Raw genomic sequence first — 22,190 nt, 5'->3', positions numbered from 1 at the left:
ACCTTCGATTTCTATTCTTGGCGCAAAGGATCTGACTACACCTGAGGGACGATACTTCTCCGAAACGATCGATCGAGCGCGGTTAAATCGCGCGTAATTTCAAATTCGATCACCTACGTTGAATGGATTCTCCACGCGGACGTGGGTCGCTTTGAACGAGAGGCAAGAGAAGTTAATAAAGAACCTCGACGAAAAGGTCGATCCATGGAAATAAGCCAAGGGATGAATGACAAGTGGGAATAACAAGGATAAGAGGAACTGTAGAATGCACGAGGTACTATGAGGAATCTTAAAGGGCAAGAGAACAGAGTAACGAGGGGAAGGTAGACCAAACGAGGTTTTTAAAGGTAATCGAAACGTGGGAAGCAAATTTTGTAGGGATGGGAGAAAGGGTGTAATAAACTATAGAAAGAGAGAGAGAAAGAGAGGGTTGTATTAAAGTAGAGAAGAGCGGGACGGAAATATTAGATCGATGTGTTTGAAATGGTTGATTTTACGACCGTGTAAAATCATTCAGAATTTAACGGCTAAGAATATAAAAATATTTTATTAGACGTCGATTTAAAGCTGGCCGAACCGAATATAATTGGTATTTCGTCAATTACTTTATTTTAAGAAGACAAACTACGTATTAAAGCGATCCATGGACATAAACGTCGAATTTGAATTTTATAAAAGCGAGCAGCCTTTCAAAAGCTACATTGAAGAAACCCAAAAGCTGTCGTTGATGTGTGGTAAAAATTTAATAATTACACGAACGTCGAAAATGGGCTAAGGGAATATCAATAATAATCAACCGTAAATAATCTAATAATCGTAGCTTTCTTCTACAATAGTCTGCATGTAATGTATCTATCAATCCACGTTTTAATTAACATTATCTTCGGCGTTGAACGTTTCTAGCTGTCTCGATCGATAAACTTTGAACGTTCTCTATTGCAAATTTGACTATTTCATTTTCAATGACCTAATAATTATGGAAAAGAACCGTGCGACAAACTATGAAGGTATAAATTTGTAAAGATGTCCATGAGAATTCATGTTACTCGAACATCGTGTGCATCTGCGTGCGTATTAGAAAAAAGCATGAAAAGAGGAAGTTTTGCGTAATCAAGTTTATTGTATCGTACGCGTTTATTGTGTGTATACGCGTGACGATCAATGCACGGCCGCATAATGTCGTATCTAATTATATACCGACAATTTCAGCGACGATTATTAGTAGCTAATGAATTGCCGGAAACGGACAATATTCGTATGCATGCGAATAATAATGGTAGCATTGTACAGGTCTCATTGAACAAAGAGTAAAAACGAAAGAAGAAAGAGAAACAATAATAACCGTGTATAGGTTATCGTACGCAATAATTAATCGTCACGAAGGTTACCGTGGGTCATATTTTAAATTGCGATCCGTGCGTTTCCACGGCTCAGGAAATGTTCTTGGTACTCTATTGAAAAATACCTTATACATCGTGGCTTTGAGAAACCTTTCTCCTCAGATTCCTAGAAAATTGCAGGAATAAAAAGATAATTTTACTCTGTATATATTTTTAGTTATATACTCTATCTTGTACAAGAAAAAAAAGAAAATATGACCTTCCATTTAGGCCAAGAAGGAAAGATAATGACGGTGTTCGTACAGCAATTGTGTAGTTACAAGACTATATAAATTATAAAATTCCAAGTCGGTCGTAAAACCATAAAAACAATATGGTTTTATAATGGGCCGAAACCAAATAATCTGACGATATACGAACCAGGCAAAGTTAGATTCGTGAAAGCGTTATATCGTTGTATAATTGTAAAACGTTGCTCATATTTTCATTGATCCCGTTAATTACCACAAACTTTTCCATACTTTGTCGATTATCATTTTCATTGCAAGCCTTTAGCATTCAATGAAGAAGTTCATTATTACCAGTTGACTACGAATTTACCACAGGTTTGCAAAGAACAAATTGATTCTTAAATGACTCCTTTTGACTTACGGAACTTGTCAAAAGACAGACTTAACTCCTTACAACTGCAATCCTTTCGATGTACAAACAAAACCAAAAGTGTAAAAATCTTTTTTAAAGATAACGGTTAGAGAGCAAATTATATAAAACATAGCATATCTCGATAATGTTATAAATGATAAAATAGCGAAACCAAACACTTGCGATACAATTTCGATACCTTTATCGAAACGGGAACGATCCGTCATTCGAGCAGCCGCGAACGATACCCTGTACCCCGTTAAAAAGATCGCGCGCGCGCAAAAAAAAAAGAACATAATTACCAGTATCGCGAGTCTCTCACTATTTTTCACCCCGCCAGGGACAGATCGATGTACATATATGTAGAACGCCACTCTCGTTCAGAATGTTGAAAAGCGAAGAGTCGCTATTGACCATAAACGATAGTCATCCGATGAAGAGATACTCGATCTCGAGCACAGCGGCGTACCGTGCACGATCTCGTCAACTTCCACTGAAATATTTCGCAATCCCGTAAAAACGTAAACCGTGTTGCACAGCGGTGCCGCCATTTCGATCGAGCATCGTTTCACGATGTGTGGAACGGGTTATGTTCTCTGGATCCGGCATGTAACAGTTCTTTACACGGTAAACGTATCTTTATGGTAATGAAAGTGGCTTCGATTAGACGATGCTTCCATTTATCTGCTTTCATCCGTGAATAAAACAAAAGCAAAATATCGAGCGAGAAACGGTTAGTTATTTAATAAAAGTTGCTTTGCGTTTGATGTTTCCGTCGCATTGCTAATGAAATTTTCTAAGACACAAGTTACTATTATTACTAAAGAGCCTGGCGTAACAACATTAACAAGTTTGACAACGGTACGAGTAGTATGTTAAAAGTGAATGTTACTAACTGTTGCGTTATTTGGTTATCCTATTTGATGTAAGAATTGTAAAATCGTAATACAATTTGCAACTTGTCGATTTACTGATATTATTAGACGGGGAATCGTCGTACGAGAGGACCTTGTCGCAGATGATGATTTGAGTAGTTGTTTTATATGTTTCCGGATCTTATAGAGGGAAGTTGGTGGTTCAGGGTGACGTTATTTTTATACTACTTTAGTTCATGGACTAGTATAGTGCAGTAGATAGAACCGACGATTGGTCGAGCTTTCATTACAATTCTTTGAATCTTCCTTAGTACTTTTAGTAGATTTTCTTTACTTTACTTAACTTTAGTAGATTTTCTTGCAATCTTCTTTACAATTAAATTTTGAAATTCGCCAGCAATTCATGAGCAACGCGCACACTACTATTTCGTACGATATGAACTGTCGGTTCTCTGAATTTCCTAAAAATCAAACACTTTTTTTTCTTTGTATAGATTAATTTTCAATTTTTAGGCCAATCCACGGGCAGCGTACAGACCAACATCGTGCGTCACTCGATCGGATCGCGACGTTCCGGATTACGAGAAATACTCGAATCGGGATGATAGCGTGGCGGGATCGCGTGTCAACGGAATAAAAATGAAACGAGGTAAACGAGCGGGCTGCCGTTACACCGCAGCCTCACTTATCCCGTGACGGTGAATGCGGTTTTTCAGTCGCGAACTGGTAATTGCCGACGAGTCGTAAGAGCATCGAATTACTACCGAATGACTCGAATCTCTCTCTCTCTTTCTCTCTCTATCTACTTATCTATCTATCTTTCTATTTATCTCCTTCTCTCTCTTTCTACTTCTATCTTTTCGTTTTTATCATTAATTGAAAAATACAACTGCCGTGATTTCCGGTGAAATCAACTACCGTTAAGGGGCTCTGTATCACGACAGAAGGGAGAAAAAAAGCGTGGAGAAGAAATTCATGGAAACGAGTTATATTTATCGATGAATCGCTATGTACCCTAAGCCATTCATTGAGCCGTTCTTTCATCGGAAGCTTGGTTGTAAAGATAAAATTAATAGATACGAAGCAGGTTTTAGATTCAGTCTTGGTATTGGTATATGTAGGTAGGATATAGCAAGTTATTTTTACTTCGTGTAGAAAATGACGTATTAAGATGTAGCAGTGATATCCAGTGAATTAATTGTTACGTTTCTATGATAGTTTAATTGACGAGCGAATTTATTTCTTTCTGCAGATAATAATTAATATGTCGTGGATGGAAATAGAATATCTTGCTGATACGTTCTAAATTTGTTAAGGGGGTATTCTAGTCTAGAGGCAAACAAAAGAGCCGAACGGATTCTTAATTAGTATAGACGTCACTATAGCATAAACCTTGGAAAAGTAAAAAGAAAATTTTTTTCTATACTAATTATATCTATACTGATCTATACTAATCAGCAATTCGTTCCGCTTTTTTGTTTCAGATGATCAGAAGGGTTGAAATCATGCACGCCAGGACACTTTTTTTTAGACCCCCCCACTTTGCCAGCTCATAACTTTATGAATTCTGAGTTTCTTTTTTTCGGTTAATTTTTTATGTAATCTTAAAATATCAATAAACAAATGGTACAAAAATGGATAGTAAAAATATTTTTTGTTTCGTTTGTACAGAGTAGACTAGAATACTCTAGACTAGAATACCCCCCTAAATTAACAAAAGATGGCAAGAAAGGAACTGATTATTTTTCTAAATTTTCTGTAGATCAATTCCTTTTATTCTTGAATTAACAAATTCGTCAAAATGAAGACAATTTAACCGAGTCAATCTTAATCGTGGCAAATATTAGTAGAACGATCCTTATTCGATCGATGGGTTGGAAAATAAAAATCCTTAAGCACTTGCACAAATTGCTACAAGTAGAAGGTAATTCGAGTGACGATTTAGCTCATTCCATTGATTATTAATATATTCCGCGTTAAAAGAGACGCATTTTGAAACCTTCAGATTACCAAAACACGCATAAAGAACGAGATCAACCTTTTTTTAAATTCTACCTAGAATTCTTTTCTTTTCGCAGAACTTTAAATCCAAGTGAAAGAGTTACATTAAAATACATATTTAGTTGAAAGAGAACTTTCCTCGCATTGATTTCCTTTTACGTTTGTCTTGCTCGACCAACATCTATAACAAAGAATATCTTTGTTCGACTAATAAAACTTTGACATACTTTTGCCAAACTATCGCGATACCGTGGTAGGTAGAAGTATTGACGGAAGTAATATTCAGGAAACTTAACTATTCAGGAAAATCAAGGAAGATGTTCTTCATTCGTGATGCGCGAAAATTTAGAAGGAATGACGATTAACGAAACATAAATTAGTAAGGGAACGTTTAACGCACGCTTGAATTAATAAGAAGACACTTAGACACTTGGGACTACCTCAGACTCTCTGAAAATCCTCTAAATCCAAATCTCTCAGAGTCGAGGAATAAAAAAGATTGTTTCAGTTTCATTGATTGACAAGGTCGATCAGTGATAAATTAACGACTAGGCCGACTAGCGCGGTATAAATGAGACACACGTAATGTGTCATTAATCGTAGGGACGATATCGTTAATCGCTCGTTAACGAGAATTCAGAGATTGGATCGCTCGTATTCGAGATAAACGTTACAACTCAGAAACATCGACATATGCAGGTAAATAAAGAGCCGATTGTCGATCGTTATATAGTAATTTGGATGCTGCAATCGTTGTAATTTTACGTAAATAATATAAATCAAACGACGTACACGTCAGCCGTAAAGGCATAATGACCTATAAAATTAATTGCAACTCGCCGTTGTTTGAAATATTAAAATATTTTCTTCGTTTTAATCTTTCGTGCTGTACGTTCCGCGTAAATCCAACAGATGAAGTTTCATACGTTTTATCAATTAAAATGTAAATTACGTAAATGGATAATTCCTCCGAATAGAACGTAATTATACATATTTATTCCTTGAAGGGTCTACGATGCATATTGACGTCAGTATGGTACTGGTAAAGTGCAAAATTGGACGCAATTTCGAGTTGTATTATTTTCGTTACAACGGAATGGTGCGTGATTTGATCGCAAAATAAACGCAAAATCAGCCCTTCTACTGTTCGCTCGCAGTTCGAATAACATTTGAAAGGAAAGAAAAATACGCGCGGGCGCGGTAAATTACCTTTTAATTACTTCGCGCTGAAGTAATTAAATTCAACGTTCGACTACATCGGCAATCACCAAAAAAGAAATCGATACATCGCCGCATACAAATTTCTTCCTGAATAAAAAAGAAAATTTATTTACCCATTAAACGTAAAGGGGCAAATGGCAAACCGGAATATCCCAATTTCGTCGCCATCGGTGCAGTTGCAAATCCGGGAAAAAAATTATCAAGATAGAACATTAGCCTCCAACCAATGCCAAAAACGAATAGCAAGCGAAACAAGCAAAAAGCAAAAGCTTTCACGCAAAAGCCTTTTCAAATTTTCATCGCTCTAAGCACATATTTCTTCGTTAAAAGCTGCCTCTATCGAGCCAATATTGTCATCGATAACACGCAACAACCGAGCGCGGTCGAAGGATCCAAAAATTTCCGTCTCTGATCGCAAGTTGCGCGAAAAAAACCATAAACTGACCGGCCTACGCTGTACATCGAACGAGCATCCAAAAATTTCCGCGCTCGACGCGACACAGCCGACAACAAGCGACGACAAACCCTCTCGAGCCAATCTACCAGGTGTTTCAAAAGAGGACATGTAGTATCATCGTAGGAGTTAAGAAACGATCGAGTTCGATTCGACCATTCGAGAACGTGTTGGATAACCGACTCACCGATTCATCGAGTGATAAGATTTTCGTCCCAAGTGGTATACAGGTACCATGAATATTTTAAATTACCGGGAAGCTAGAAAGCGGATTACGAACGAGGAAATGCCATACCACGTCGAGATTTTGTGTCATCACTGCAAGGTTTAACTGGCAATCGGCAGTCAATGCACGTGTTACGACTGAATAGCGAGGAATGTACAGTTTTCCACATAGTACCATGGCTAACAGTCCTTTCTCGGAATGCTATTCTTCGATAGTTTGTCCTGGAATTCTTGTCGATTCTTTGCAAAACTCATTTGAGGTAAAACATGCTGATTTCGATTGTCCGTGAGGCAATTACAATGAGGCGTTTACGACACGGAAAAACTTCATGCTTCGCGTAGCCTCTTATGCTGTCGCAGGCTCACAGTCGCAAACATTCATGTTATAACTTATAAATATGTTATACTACGTACTAGACTACGAATGTTCATGCGATTTTATGTTTCTACGGACATAATTAAAGAAATGGAATTTAAATAGAAATTTGTCCCGTCTAGTAAATATCATAGCAAGTGCTCCGCTGTAAATATCGTATATATTTTCGCATATTACATGCGCTCTGCAAATTTTTGGAACCTTAAATTTCCCAAAAACCCATGAATAGCCGCAGTCTACGTATAATGTTATAAAACTTTGAAACTAATGACGTTCAGGCCGACGTTTATTCAAATTTTATTACCCGTTGTGATGAGCTCGACGGGCTTCTGCTGCATTTTCTGCTGCCTCAATTTAGCAGCAACATTCTGAAGCAGCCTGTATACGTTTCGAAAGCGACGAGACCGCCAGGGAGAGATCGAGAGGCTTCTAACGGGCGTCCGTTTCCTCGTGTCCGCCTGCAATCTGTCCACTAGCCGCAACCCCCGTTTTCGTCCATCCCCCTTTTACTTCGCGCGCCGCCAGAGACAGAAGCATTTGGCGCTCGTGTACTTCTGCCATTCCATTTAGTTGCTGCTTCGCGTGGACCGAAGAGAAAGCCCCGTATACCAACGATGCACTCGGGAGAGTGTACGATGATAACGTGCAGGGAAACGCGACAGAGAAATTCGTGGGACGAAAAGGGGCGAAAAAAGAAGGGGCGGGAGATGAGAGAAGAACATGGTGAAAGAGATACTCGGAGCCAAAGCGTCGCGCCAACGCAACGCAACGGTTAGCTTGCACACACCGGAACTTCCTGAGAGAAAGAGGGCCAGTCAACGCATAGGTGAGGAAGGGATGATTCAACGTATGCGTGCGGGGGTAGAATGTCTATGTAATCCAAGCCGGTTGCATTATCTCGTGTCTCTGCATGTCCCTTTCCACTGGCTGTCACGCGACCATGGTTTATGTTCTTTCGCCGCGACTTCTCATTCGTTTGCTGGCCGAACAACCAAGATTCCGTGTATCGATCTCTCCTCTAGCAAACGCGAAGCTATCCGATTTCGCGAGTACCCTGTTAGCTTTGCGTTATAGGGATGAGAGATGTCAAAGTAGAATAAAGGGGTAGGTTCTTTTATCTTTCTTTCTTCCTTGCTGTTTGGTTTTATTTTAGAGCGCGTCTAGACCAAGCTCGCTCGCTCTTCTTCCATTTTAGTAATATCTTGCGAGATAAAAGTATAAACGAGCATTTGTACGACGTTTAGCGATTGTTCGCCGAATTAAAAATACCTAGACGAGAAATTTATAATTAAAATTTCTTCGTCAAACATCGGTGTGACAAGGCCGTGCGAACATTGAAATGGGAATGAGCATTCTAGATACTCGGGGTAATCTCTACGAACATTCGCTTCGCGTTCGTCCTGATGTTCCTTCGGTGTAGGTGAATTTATGGACAGATCGCTCGATGACTATACTGTCGTTCTATATTTGCCGGCTTTTCCGAAACGCACGTTTACGTGGATGATAGCAGGATGAGTTTTGAGGAACGGTGACTATCATCGAGAAACGAAATTGAACCAATCCGTTGGATCGAATGTTTGCGCCGAGTATCGTTTTACGATGGGAATCAACGGCATATGATGGGAAACTCGCGAATGTTTGGTATACTAAGTAGCTCGTTTCCTTCCTGACCATCGTTAACCTTTCTCGTTGGGAGTGAAACTATGTCTGGTAAAAAAAGTACCTTTTAAATAGCTCTGTGATTAATTGCGAAACGAGCAAGTTAATCGTAGGGTGATTATTAATCACTGCTTTAAGCGCAGCTTTGAATAAATCTGTAGTTTGCAAAAATAATTTAGGAATAGTCGCGTAGGTATTTCTAAAAGATATTTTTCAAAATATTTGTCCATAAAATTTTAATGAAAATTGATACCTCAACCTGTGATAAGAGAATTTAATTAGAATTAACATCACTTTGTTCATAGGATGTCTACACCATCGTTATAAAATAAGGTTTAGTAACGTACAATGTAATAAAACAACATAACTTCTGTCGACTTGCTGTTCATCTTACTTGTAATAATAACGAATACTAAAAATGATAGCGGTTGTTCTAGAGAATGAAAAGGTATGATATTCAGTACTTTTTAAATATTTAAATTCGGGGCACTCTTAAAAACGAGCTCCCTCTTTCCCGAAATACCTTAAACGGGAATATTTCAGGACGAATACTTTATCTGCCAAAAATATAACTTGCACAAAATCCTCGATATTTCTCAATTTCCTTAAATCATCGAAAATCAAGACTTTATAAATTAAAAATTTGAGAGGAAGATAAATGGTATACTGTTCATGATTAATTGTCAGTCGCATTGAAAATAATTCGGCAAGACGAAAAGAAAAGAAGGATGGAGTTTCATTTATTTGAAGTCAGAACGAGTCTCGTAAATTGATACCGACGAAAATTCGGAGGAAATATTAAAATTTCATTGTATTCTCCGTTGAAGTTTGCGCCTCCGCTCTGATCTCGTTGCACTTTTACTTCCTTTCGGAGTCGCTCTAATATTTTATAGGGTTTCCTCCTTGCACTCTTCGAAATAAATATCTAGCCGCCAGCGCGATATTAAATTTGCGGTTTCATACTGTCTTGTTTTTATTTAACTAGACATAGCACGTCAAATCCGTTGACTCAACTGAATATTTTACTAACAAAATTTCCCTGTTTTCCCATCGAATCTTACGTTACAAAAAGCCAGCGACATTTCAAAGTAAAAGCAGACGTGTTCACATTTATTTTAACGTAAATATATTTAAATTCGAGCGGAACTAAAACCGAGGAGAATAACAAATTTAACGATGTCAAATTGAAAAATACGATATTATATTAAAATAATTAAAAATCACACGCTTTCCCGTGTTTCACGGACATTTCAAACTAAGCGAAAACCAAAGAAAATTAAATTCAATAATGAAATTATTGAAATTTATCGTTTATAAATGTCTCGCTGACAAACGCAAACTTTTAAATCTCAAATTTAAAAGCTAATTCTTGACAAACTTGGCGGTTATAAATCAGACAGATGTTAACGAGGCAAACTGTGAAGCCAATAAAAATTGGAATATCCCGTCTGCAGATGAACGTTCGTTCTCGCACACCGATGAAACAACGTTCCGGTTGGCATGTTGCTATCACCGCGGAATTAATACGAATTTCCATAACTATTGGATGAGGTTATAGCAACTATACGCGTATCCGCATGTAATAGACGAGCGGTTAAACTATAGAAACTCGTTCGAACGGCCAGTAGTAGAACGCGTCTTTAGTTTTACCTACGAATCATTGGGAAACAGAATGCCCTGTGATTTCGATCGTGCATTGTGCAAATTCTCTTCATCAAAACAATTCTTATTTGCTATTTTTTTATCGCTTCTGAAATCTGAATTTTTTACGATAACTTGCCTAATACAAAATTTGTAAAATTTGTATTTTTAGAAAAGATCGATTTGTTCGAGGAATTTTAGCGACTGCGATATTTTAATCGAATTGAATCTTATTTTATAGATGATAATCGATAAGATTTATTTTTAGAATTTAAAATGTTGGGAACGTAGTATTTTATTCTTGATATTTGATTCTTCTCGTTTTTAAAACAGCTTTTCTCGATATACCGCGAGTATTTTGAACGATTCTCCATATACCAACTATATTTCAACCGGTCAATGTCTTTGGGAAATTTATGGGAGTTGGAATAACTAGGAACGTGTGCAACGTTGTTATGACTTGGAGGAAGTAAAAGACAGCGAGAGAATGGAAAGAAAGACAGGAAGAAATTCGAAGCGAAGTTCAATCTCGAAGAAGAATCAAGCAGATTACGGTCGAAACTTAAAGGAAGAGGAACTTTCAGTGATAAATCACGATCAGAATTTCTCATACAGATCGCGTAACACTTCAGGGATCGTAATTTTTCTTGCACTATCGCGACGCCAAAATTTTATGGACAATTGAGTTTGATATTCTAAATTTTCGCGATCCAGCGTTTTTCAAACGTATGTATCTCGATCATAATTTTATACGCCGTATTCTGGGATACGATCGTCGAGTTGAACATCTTTTTGTCTATAAAATTTGTACGCGGCGCTTCAGCATTCTTCGAACATTTACATGCATTGCTATCACGATCGGCAACATGCGTTAATAAATTTTTTAACGTTCTCCATCTTCGATTTTTAACAATTACCATCTATACGATAATGTTGACAAAAATTTGAATTCCAAGTTATTATTCTATCTTGGTTGAGAATGAGAAACAAGCTTTGAAATGAAGAAGTCTTCGTAAATTCATAATCAAAGAAACTAAAATTTATTCCACGCAAGAGATGACTGGGAATTAACATAATCGTTTGAAACTTTCCTTTTAGTCACGAGGAACCTATTTCTTTGATTATAAAATTCTTCGAAGTTATTTCTGGAACAGTTCGATTCTTAATGATCCTCGTTCTTAGAATTACTAAAAATTCAATAATTTCGAAATTCAATAACCTTCGACTGAGATCCAAGTTAATATTTTCATGTTCAATGTTAAAATAGCTTCGAAGCAAAGCAATGGCCGCATAAATCGGCATAATCAATTCAAATTGCAACTTCCTCAGTTACGTGGTCTAATTTTACAATAGCAAAGCTGGTATTCCAATTATAGAATTATCACATATTATTTCTACCAGACTCCAAGAGAAGAAGATTCCGATCGTTTAATAACCTACATTCGAGCTTCGATTTCCATCTAAAGCTTCCAATAACGAAACAAACTCGAAAACGAGTCAATCTCCGCGAATCCTCCGCCAAAGAGACGAAATTGATTTCCAACAAGAAATAAAAAGAAGGTAGACAAAAGAATGAAAAAAAAAAAGGAAATCTAATGGAACGGCTTTGTTCACAATTTTTCAATTTATCAACAAAGCTTCACTGCCCCGTCGAAATTTCAATTCGCCAAAGAGCCGAACATTGGGTCAAAGTTTGATCGGGATCGAGCCGGAAACAAGGACGCATGGCGCGAAATTCGCGACTCAAGCAACAAATTTTTCAACGTGCCACCGATAAATCACGAGATCGCGACGCGACGCCGGATCCACGAATTTCGGATTGTCGTCGACGAATATTCGCGTTCGTCGAAATAATAGATGAAAATGGACGATGACGGACGGGAGAGACTATCAAAAAGTAAGAATAAGAACAAAGTATTTTTGTCGTCGTATTTGAATATTAAGTCACAGTTAAGTGTAGATTCGAGGATGCACTTTCAAGAAGATCGTCTGGATGATAGTATATATACTTTAATTAACGGCTATCGCTTACTTTGACCTTAAATTTCGAAGGCTCGCCGTGTCATTTCCGACGTAGACGAAAAAGAAAGTGTCCTTTTGAGGGAAGAGGAAAAAACGAGGAAACGTAACACACAGACGTAACTTTCTTAAGTCTGTTCTCTGTTCGTTGAAAGTGGAATTTCAAATCAACGGTGTTTCGATCTTTTAAATAAATTCTTGTTATCTGCGAAATGTTGTTACTTCTATTTCATTCGTCTCAAAGCGAATAGCAGTCTTAATTACTATTACATTAGTTATTATTTGCGAATATAATTGGTGAATTTTCGTGGAAAGGAAAAAGAAGAGAAATACGCTTCGGCGAATGAGAAATAAACACTCGCAGTTTGCTGCACTTTTCTAGTAATTTAGCCACGCTCTCAACGGTTCTGGCCGAAAAAAAGGAGACGTTGAAACTCGATACGCTTTCGTTAATTAACCGGGAATTTTTAAAAACCTTCGCGATAAATAGAAGAGAAATGGTAACAAGAAATAACAATGATCCTGCAATTACATTTCTTTCGAAACGGTCACGCGAAAGAGAAAGTCCGTATCGAAATTAATTTTCAGATAAATTCCTCGCCTCTGTGGAGATAACGAGAGCTGGCAAATAAAACTTTCATTCCGCGACTAAACAGCGAACGAACTTCAGACAAACAAACAAACACCTTCGCCGTTCTTTCTCTACGCGCATCTCGATACACAGCCGCTATTTTTCACCGGTAGAAAACATCGGCTAAATCTACAAAAGATAAGAGCGAACACGAGATACGATTTACACCGCAATCGAAACTCTGCGGCGGCGCCATATTTTAACAAGAAAATCGATCGCTGGCAACGAAAAACCATGAAAAAGGAAGAGAAACGAACCACGTGGAAGCAACAAACGATCGACAAAGATACCTTTGATAACAACTTTTTAAAGGCTATGGACCAGATTTCTCCCTGTGGCAATCTTTTTCTGTTGATATTATTCACCTGTGATTATATAATCGTAGTTATTGTTATTTATAATTACTGCAAACGGTGACTTCCCTATTTTGCGTATAATACTGAATAACATTAAGACAATTAACTTGCATTTGTTCCACCTTTTTGTTTTATTTTTCAAATAAAAAAATCCACCGATATACAGGGTGGTTGGTAACTGGTAGTACAAGCGGAAAGGGGGTGATTCTACGCGAAAAAAGAAGTCGAAAATATGGAATAAAAATTTTTCGCCTGAGGCTTTGTTTTCGAGAAAATCGACTTTGAATTTTCGCTCGGTACGCGTGCACTTTATCACGTTTCGTTATAACGGATCTCACTGTAGATCGTTGTTTCGATGGATATTATCGCAGTTTAAGTTTGTTTTTGCCATAACAGAAAATTAGGAATACATAATGAAATAATATGAAGTAATCATAAAGTTTATTATTACAAAAATTGCTGAAAATGTTGCCCATTCTGCCGAACACATACTTCTGCTCTTCTAATTAAGTTTCTATGAACACTTTCTAACACATTGGAAATGTTTATCAACATAACGTCAATCGAGACAACGATCTACAGTGAGATCCGTTATAACGAGACGTGATAAAGTGCACGCATACCGAGCGAAAATCCAAAGTTGATTTTCTCGAAAACAAAGCCTCAAACGAAAAATTTTTATTCCATATTTTCGACTTCTTTTTTCGCGTAGAATCACCCCCTTTCCGCTTGTACCGCCAGTTATCAACCACCCTGTATAATAAATAGTACATGAGAGTGTATTTTGAGCAGTAGACTTTGAACGATTTTACACTCGTCTGTGCGATCAATTTCATACGCAACAACGTATTATAATAACAAAGCTGAAACATCGAAAACTGTAAGAGATCTCGATATTTCAATGTATTTTATTTTGCTTGCCGGTTCTTTCGCAAACATTCGATTCGCATAAACTGGGGCGCTTTTTCCATTTGGCGGGACCAAGGACTTGACTCAGTAAGAGAATCGTACAAATAACAACCGCAACCCTTTTGTGAATACGCCGTAATGATGTATAAATAGGGACCGCTTTGTAATTAATATTCTTTCCTACGAACAACTCGACTCGACCTGGCGACCATTGCGCCAGCATCTGTACGTGTAATATGCAACCAACAATGACGTCGACCTTTTTAATATTTTCTCGTACAGGCCGACCGGCTAAAGGCTGATTCTCGTTTTTCGAGCGCGGTGAAAGGAAAACGCGTGCATCGTGTCTACACGGCCAACTTCTTTTTTAATTCCGCTTGGAACGACATGGAACACGCCTGAGAGGAGTATCAACCTGTCTCGTCCGGAGCACCAACGACAAGGAACGGTTCGATCTCTTCGGCTCTCGTTCCACTCCCAACGTTTGCTTCGAATTACCAGGGGAATTATTAAACGAGACTGCCTGGTATTATCATCGGCAGTGCGCCTGTTATCGTTCTATTTTCTTTTATTTCGTCTTTATCGTTCTGTCATTCGTTACCATTTCATGTACGTTGCGTTCGCTACGTACGTTTTCGTTCCGAAGGTTTATTTGATGAGAGAAAGAAGATTTTGGGATTTGTAAGTTACGAGTTGTAACAGATACTTAAATAAGTTAGCTAACTGTTTGCTGTTCGTTGATCGTTTATTATTCTAAGAGTTTGACGTTCTTTGCCATTTAGGATTCGTGTCTATCAGTCATCGGTTTTATAGATTATAAGCTAACGATGAAAGAGCAGCGTTTATCGTTACTATATATCAACAATAAATGTATTACCTAAACGACAACTTGAAGAGTTTTACGACAGTTTTATCGTTATACGACGAACGTAGATTTTAAACCATTGACTATACCATACTGACGTCATACTATCAATTAAAAGAAATATAAATCGATGAACGATCGTACAAGTATGGCATATGAATGAGGTAAAGTAATAATTGAGAAAATAACAGAAAGAACAAAAAGCAACGTTTTTTTTTTAGACAGAGAACAATATTTCGTGAAAATAGCATAACCGAAAAAACGACACAAAGTATAGGTAAAAGAATGTAATAAAGTGCGACCTAATATAATATCGTTAGCGAAAAATTTGACAAAGACCATTCTTGTTACGAACCATTCGATTATAAACGAAAAATGACGGTCCTGCGGTAAACTATATCCTAAATTTAAAGGTCCTCGTATCCTCTCTCGGCTCGAACTATTCGTGTAAAATATCACGTTCGGGAATATTTAGTCAGCAATTTATCCTGAAAGGTATTTAAGTTCGATGTAATTCCCGAAACGATTTAATATACATCGAGCAAACCTATTTCAATTTTAAATCTCGTAACGCTTACATCCCTTTCCGTGGCGTTTGCTCCGTGAGTTTTAATATTTCCGGATATTCTCAGCCTCGGTGCATCCTTTCGAAATTCCCAACCGTGAAGAGGAAAATCCGCAAGGAGAAGCATCCTTCTTTTCTTCGTTTTTATTTCCACGAAACGTGGTGATCTCTTTAATTCTGCGCGACCCATCGGGTTTTCCTGCTCCGTGCCATCCGCCAAATTAGGTAATTACAACCGGCTACCCAGTAAAAATCAGATGGTAACGAAATTCAGAATCGGAATACGCTAATCCCGACCTCCAGAGAAATCGAGGGAAATATGAAAATCGTCGGACGCGGCGGCAAAAAGGGAAATGAGAAAAAATGGAGAAGGTGAGAAAGTAGAGATAGAAGACGAACCGGCTTCGAAAATCTCATCTCTAAATTACATCGTCTCCGTTGGCACGTTCGTCCTCGGTCAGGGAACCTCGCGCTGCAATTGTAATTCGTTCTGGTCGAAGATACGAGTACACTCTCTCTCAAGAGAAAGAAAAGGAGAAGGATAGGAAAAAGGAAAAATAATGGAAGAAAAAGACCGGAAAAAAATCGTGAAATTTTGTCGAGTGCGTTATAGAAAATGTGAAACTGGAAAAGCTTCGTGCGCCAGACACGAGGTGAAAATTCGCGATACGAACATAACTTTCCGCGTACGCCTCGTTTGTTTCCATGCAACTCCGTATATAATTGGAACGACAGCTTTCCAATGTTTAACATCATTGGGAGAACCGATCGAATGACAAACCGAGCAATTTAATGTGGATTCATGGCGATCAATTAACGAATCGATCCCCTGATTAAATGCACGTCGCGTCTTCCGGTTAATTAGCCGCTATGACGCGTTTACAGAATTATGAGGAAATAGTTCTACGGTAGATTACCTCATACCCGATCCTTGCTTAACCAATCTCCGCCTTAACTGACCACATTTTCGTTCAGAGATCGTTCCGTGTTAGTTATATCATTCGTATGGTAAAATACCATTTCTATGGTAAAAAATATTAATGGTGTATATATATTATTTTGTTGCATTTATTCAGCTGAGGTTTTACAGAAACCATTTCACTAGATATATTTTATCGTCTCTAACGAATATTGAAATATTTAAGATAATGAAGCAACAGAGTAGAGGAAGCGGTTTGTCCTAAGAAATTTGTTAAGGTGTAATTTATCATATTATTGAAGTTCACGTATGTCGGAACTATAGAGCGTACATACCTCTCGTTCACAACGGTAATAAAATATCTTTTGACGCGCGAGATTCAGGACGTGTGATAAATCATCTCTCGAATTGTCAAATCAACCTTACCCTCTGCTCGTATACAAAACGTCGTCCATCGATAGTAAAACACGCATATTTTCAGGATCAATCACAGAATCACATCCAAATCTCGCTTCCGGAAAGAAATAATATGAAATACTCCTCTCGACAAATTTGGAGAATACAAATTGGAGAGATGTACGTATACATAGGGTACCAAGGGAAATATAATATGCAGATTTTTTACTAGAAATTATTCAAATTCCTGTGAACGATCCAATCTATAAAATCTTTGGTAGTTCTAGCATCAAACCTTTTCTACCAATTCTCGAATTCTTAAACATCAATCATGTGTAAACGTGAGCCAAAGTACAAAGAAATATCGACACTCCTCGAGATTAGAGAAGATTAGATGGAGAAACGCGTAAGAAAAACGAACCCCTTTCGCGTTTTCCATCTTCTCTATACTCTACGTATTGCGACTGGCAAAAACAAATCGCGTTGTTCGTTTACAAGCTAACAAGTCCCGAAAGGGAGACACAGGTACGCGATAAACGAGGAAAATCCGTATAAGCTATATGCAAATAATAACGAAACGATAACGGCAACGCCAACGAGAGGAGAAGGAGCGAGAGAGAAGGGAAAAAAAGTGGGGAGAAAAACAAAAATTCGATCCACATTCGTCGTGGACACGAGGTCGTGGTTCCATTTATCGAGTGATTGGTCAGCTGAATGATTGGATGGCCGCCTTTTGGCGCAATTTTGCCAGATCCAATTCCCGCCGTGTATTTTCTTTATCGCACCCGAGCTTCAATCGGTTGAGTTTCCGTGCGCGAGAACCGTTTGCCCTGGACTTCGTCTATGCATGCTAGTTGGAAATCAGGTTCAACACCTAATTGCTGCTCAAAAAGGTTCTCATCGAAATAATTAAGCCAAAGTGGGAGCTTAATAACTTAACGAGCGCGTGGACGTTTCTTCTCTTCTCTTCCCTTTATTTCTTCCTTTCTTTCCCGTTCGACCTTTTTTTTCCCCCGACAGAATTTAGCGTAATTTCGAGGCAAGTATAATACAAGATTTCCACGAAGGTTCATCCCGCATCGTGATACCGCCGTCGCGTGCTACAAAATAGTTTCCATTGATTCTGAAGTAGTTGCTAGTTTTCTGGTTTTTGTTCTTTTTTGTAGTCCTTATTTATATCCTTTGGAAGATAACGTTTCCACAACCTTCGACAGCGTGTCGACTTTTATGCTACGTTCTAAGTCTTCCTAGAATAGCGATGGACGCGTTCCTTTTCAAATTGATTTGAAAAATTGCCAACTTTCAATAAACGTTTAAAATGTAACTATGTGTTCCCTGGATCCTTTTGCGCGAATTAATATCCCTAGTGAAACTTTACACGTCGCGAATCGCAAGTTACCGAAGTTAATAAATTCTCTTGTATAAGATTCATAAGGTTGGTAATAAAACAGACCAAGTTATGCATATAGTTTTTTACAAGTTATAAGTCAGCTGATTATTTTATTCGGTGTAAAATTGTAGAATTGGAAAAATGAAGTTTGTAACTTGTAACCTCTAACTAGCTGATATTATTCACTGGTGAATTATTGTGCAATAGGATCCTGCTAAAGTATATACTCATAATTTATATTCGTAATATAAGAGAACATAAGGGAGAATTCAAGGGAGAAAAGACATAACCTATTGTAAAGAAATTCATATTTGCTTCGTAATGGTAGATATTTACGCTGATGATCGGATAATAAAGGTAAGAATATTATTTAATACGAATCTGTGGCGAAGATGATACATGTGTCAAGGCACGTGTTCAAATTGTTGAAATGTTTGTCGCAAAGTAGACTCAGCATTCGATTCAATGATAATTCGCTCAGCAGTTAACGTATTAAAAGATTCTTACTGAAGAATCGTGAAATTCATTTTCTTGGCGTATGAACGCAGATATATGATTGTAAAGAATTCGATTACTATGGACTATAAACACTTATGTTCGTTCTACAAAATTTCTGATCATTTTACTTTGTGTCTGTATCTTGTTTGCAATTGGGAAACGGAATATTTTATATTTGTATCATAATTAATACCTAAAAATAGAAGAAAAGGAGGAAGAAGCGCAGGTTTCAGTTACTTTTTTTAGACACTGCTAATTATTCCCTAGACACGACGCTTAATATACCGCCATTTTTAATTATACACGATCCGCGCCGAAAGTATTAAAAATAGTAAAAAAATGAAGAATTAAAGGAGGTAGCTTATTTTACTAAAATATCGCTAATTTCTTCTATATAGATACAACACTTAATATAACGCCATTTTCAATTTCGAAAGATTCATATCGAATGTATTAAAAGTAGTAAAAGAAGAATAAAAAAATGTAGTTTTCAGTTAATCTGTTAAAATATTGCAGATTTTTTTAATATACTATCCTACACCTTTTCAAATTTCGAAATATCTGGCAATGCGAACTTTTAGCTTTTTTCCTATCCGCGAATTTCACCGTACGTACACCGACAACGATTTCACAATTTATCGAAAATCGTTTGAGAACTGTCTACAATTGGACACTTACCTTTCACGATGGTCGCAGTGGAAAAAATGGTGAAAATCAGGATCAGCCTCATCGGTGACAGTTTCATTCCGTACTCCTTCATGGTTAGAACGAATCCGCTACAGGAACATAGATGAACACACCGAACACGATAGAACGTATGTAAACACAGAATGGTCTATCCACTCGCACACCGAACGCGTATATTTACCTCGTTCTAGAAAATAAGTCACTTCACAGTTTACACGCACAGTACACCTTCGTTATTTATCGTGAAATCGACATTCGAAAATGTTCGCTGTGGAACAACGAATATCAACATAAATCGATCGCACGCTCGATACTCGCATTTAACTTTTCATTTAAGAAGTACGTATTTCCAATGAGCACGTAACTTCTTCGACGATATCCTTGTTTCGCACAGATATCACCTGACCAGTTGTTTACCACCAAACCGAAGTGCTATCACGTATACAAAACACAAATATCGCGACAAATCGTCATCTGTTAGTATTTCTCCTTGCGTTTAGCCTTTCGTCTTTTTCACATAACACTTTTCTCGATCCGTCACTTTCTTTCAATTCGAATTCAATTCGAAATGAACGTTGAGACGTAACGCGTCACTATGTTCGAGAATCGGTAGCACTATCGCGATCGAAAAGTTTGATAATCGTGATGAAGCGTGTCTGATTGGCTGAGAGATAATCGAAAGGAAAAGATCACATCCAGAACGATCTCTCGAAAGAATCGTGTACCGTGGGATGTCAAGAAACAATGTTTCTGTAGCAACCGACGGGTACGCGCACTCTGCCGGCTTATAAATTACAAACGCCTTTGTCGCTGCTTTCTCGGTGCACTTTTTCCTTTCGACACGCTCGAGACGTAATCATATCCGACAGCAGGACGTCATACGAATAGTATGGAAGCTCGCGATCGACGCGTTCGAGAGATCGATCAATCAGGGTGGTGGGGGAGGCAGAGGAGAGTTAAACTGCACCGCGAGTCCACTTGTAACAGGTGAATTGTCAAAGGACGCGGAATCACTACGTTCAAATTCGTCGACCGTCGACAGCTCCGAAACCAGTATCGCTCGATGGAGTATCCACGCGAGAATCAGCTTTATTTCTCGGTCTCTGTCGTTCGTTTCTGAACACGAACATCAATGACACCGATCGCACCCTTATTTTTGCCGGTTTCCATTCACGCTCGTTGTTTTTCCTTCCTAATCTCGTGCTCCGTCGTTGTCAATCTTTCAACGATCTTCTATTATTTCGTTTCCCGTGCGCGTCACTTATTACACGTCGAGAAACAACGTGGCAATTCGCGTTATCACTTGTAATCTAAGGGCGGCCGCTACGAACACGTACTCATCACTGGATCGCGCGACGATGAAATAAAACTCGGCATGTACCACCGCACACCTACGCGGGAGTGTGAACACTGTGGAATTGCTCGAAAGGGAAGGAGGCCTCTGCCCCCGCAGAGATCCACGGAGATTGCCGAGCGAAGCCGAGCAGCCACGAACGAACCGACGATCAGCATCCAACTGCACCTCCCAACCCCTACTGCCTGTGAGCGCAGTGCGCACGCAAAGCACTTGACACGATGAGGATGAGAAGAACAACGCAGATGCGGAAAATCGACGGAAAACGTCGTCAAGATACCGTGGATCCTACGGGCAGAGGGTGAACCGATTGTTTAGATCCTCCGTTCGCCTTCGCTGCTCCTGCAATCTTTTCGAACTGTCTATCTGTACACAGAGAAAAGTATCGCTTTTTAAGTGAAACGTATATGCGCGCCATATAAATAACTCGACGAGTTACACGAAGAATGAAAAATTTTAATTTAACGCAGAGAATGACTACGAGTTTATCGATAATAGAAAAAACAGAGCAATAGAAATGATTAGATAGAAAATGTAATGAAGATGAATTTAAAGATCACTGTCAAAAAATTACAATAGCAAGAGAAATAATTTTAAAAAATTTTGATATAGATTTCAGTTAACGCAAAAACTATATAGACTTTCTTTCTTCTTTTTCCTTTGAAAATATTACATATTTCTGAAGTATTAATACATATAAATTTGAATATTCTCTACTATCAAGTATTTTATAACTAATATATTACGCTCTTTTGCCTTTGTACAATTAGTTGTTTATATCTAATGATTATTTACATAAAGGTACAAATTCTTTATAATAAAGATCCTCTTACACGCATGATTTTTTATTTAAATAAAATTAATTATTGATCTTTTTGAACTACAGTTTCAAGTATATTACACGCAGGACTGTTTAACAAATTCTGTAGTACAATGTAGCTTTCCAGATGAACACTGCCCAGTTGTGTCACCCGGTATAAAGTCTAATTCAACATCTGGTGTGCATACGTGCACACAAGCAGTGCAGAATTTAATAAACAAACTTCTGGTTTCAATCTATGTATATCCTAAACTTTCACAGAAAAATTATTCATTTTTTAATCAAATTATAACCAGCTACTTTTCTTTCTTCAATTTACATTCAACAACGTAATATAGGAATCGTAG

General features: G+C 37.9%; 1 protein-coding gene across 4 annotated transcripts in view; it reads right to left on the bottom strand.

Moving 5' to 3' along the window:
• LOC126918008 (nephrin) overlaps positions 1 to 21,447 on the bottom strand; it is a 482,531-nt gene extending 461,084 nt beyond the window's left edge. For all 4 annotated transcript variants that reach the window (XR_007711189.1, XM_050725524.1, XM_050725523.1 and 1 more), the window contains exon 1: positions 19,661 to 21,447. Coding sequence is in view for 3 of the 4 variants with exons in the window: in XM_050725524.1 (XP_050581481.1) it covers positions 19,661 to 19,742 (82 nt within the window). In the remaining variant the exon portion in view is untranslated. The remainder of the gene's footprint in view (positions 1 to 19,660) is intronic.
• Positions 21,448 to 22,190: the final 743 nt, after the last annotated feature.

Source organism: Bombus affinis, chromosome 6 (assembly GCF_024516045.1).
Source record: "Bombus affinis isolate iyBomAffi1 chromosome 6, iyBomAffi1.2, whole genome shotgun sequence".
In the NCBI taxonomy this organism is placed as follows: Eukaryota; Metazoa; Arthropoda; class Insecta; order Hymenoptera; family Apidae; genus Bombus; species Bombus affinis.
The sequence above is the reverse complement of the archived record's forward strand: the minus strand, read 5'-3'. Positions and strand labels throughout refer to the sequence as shown.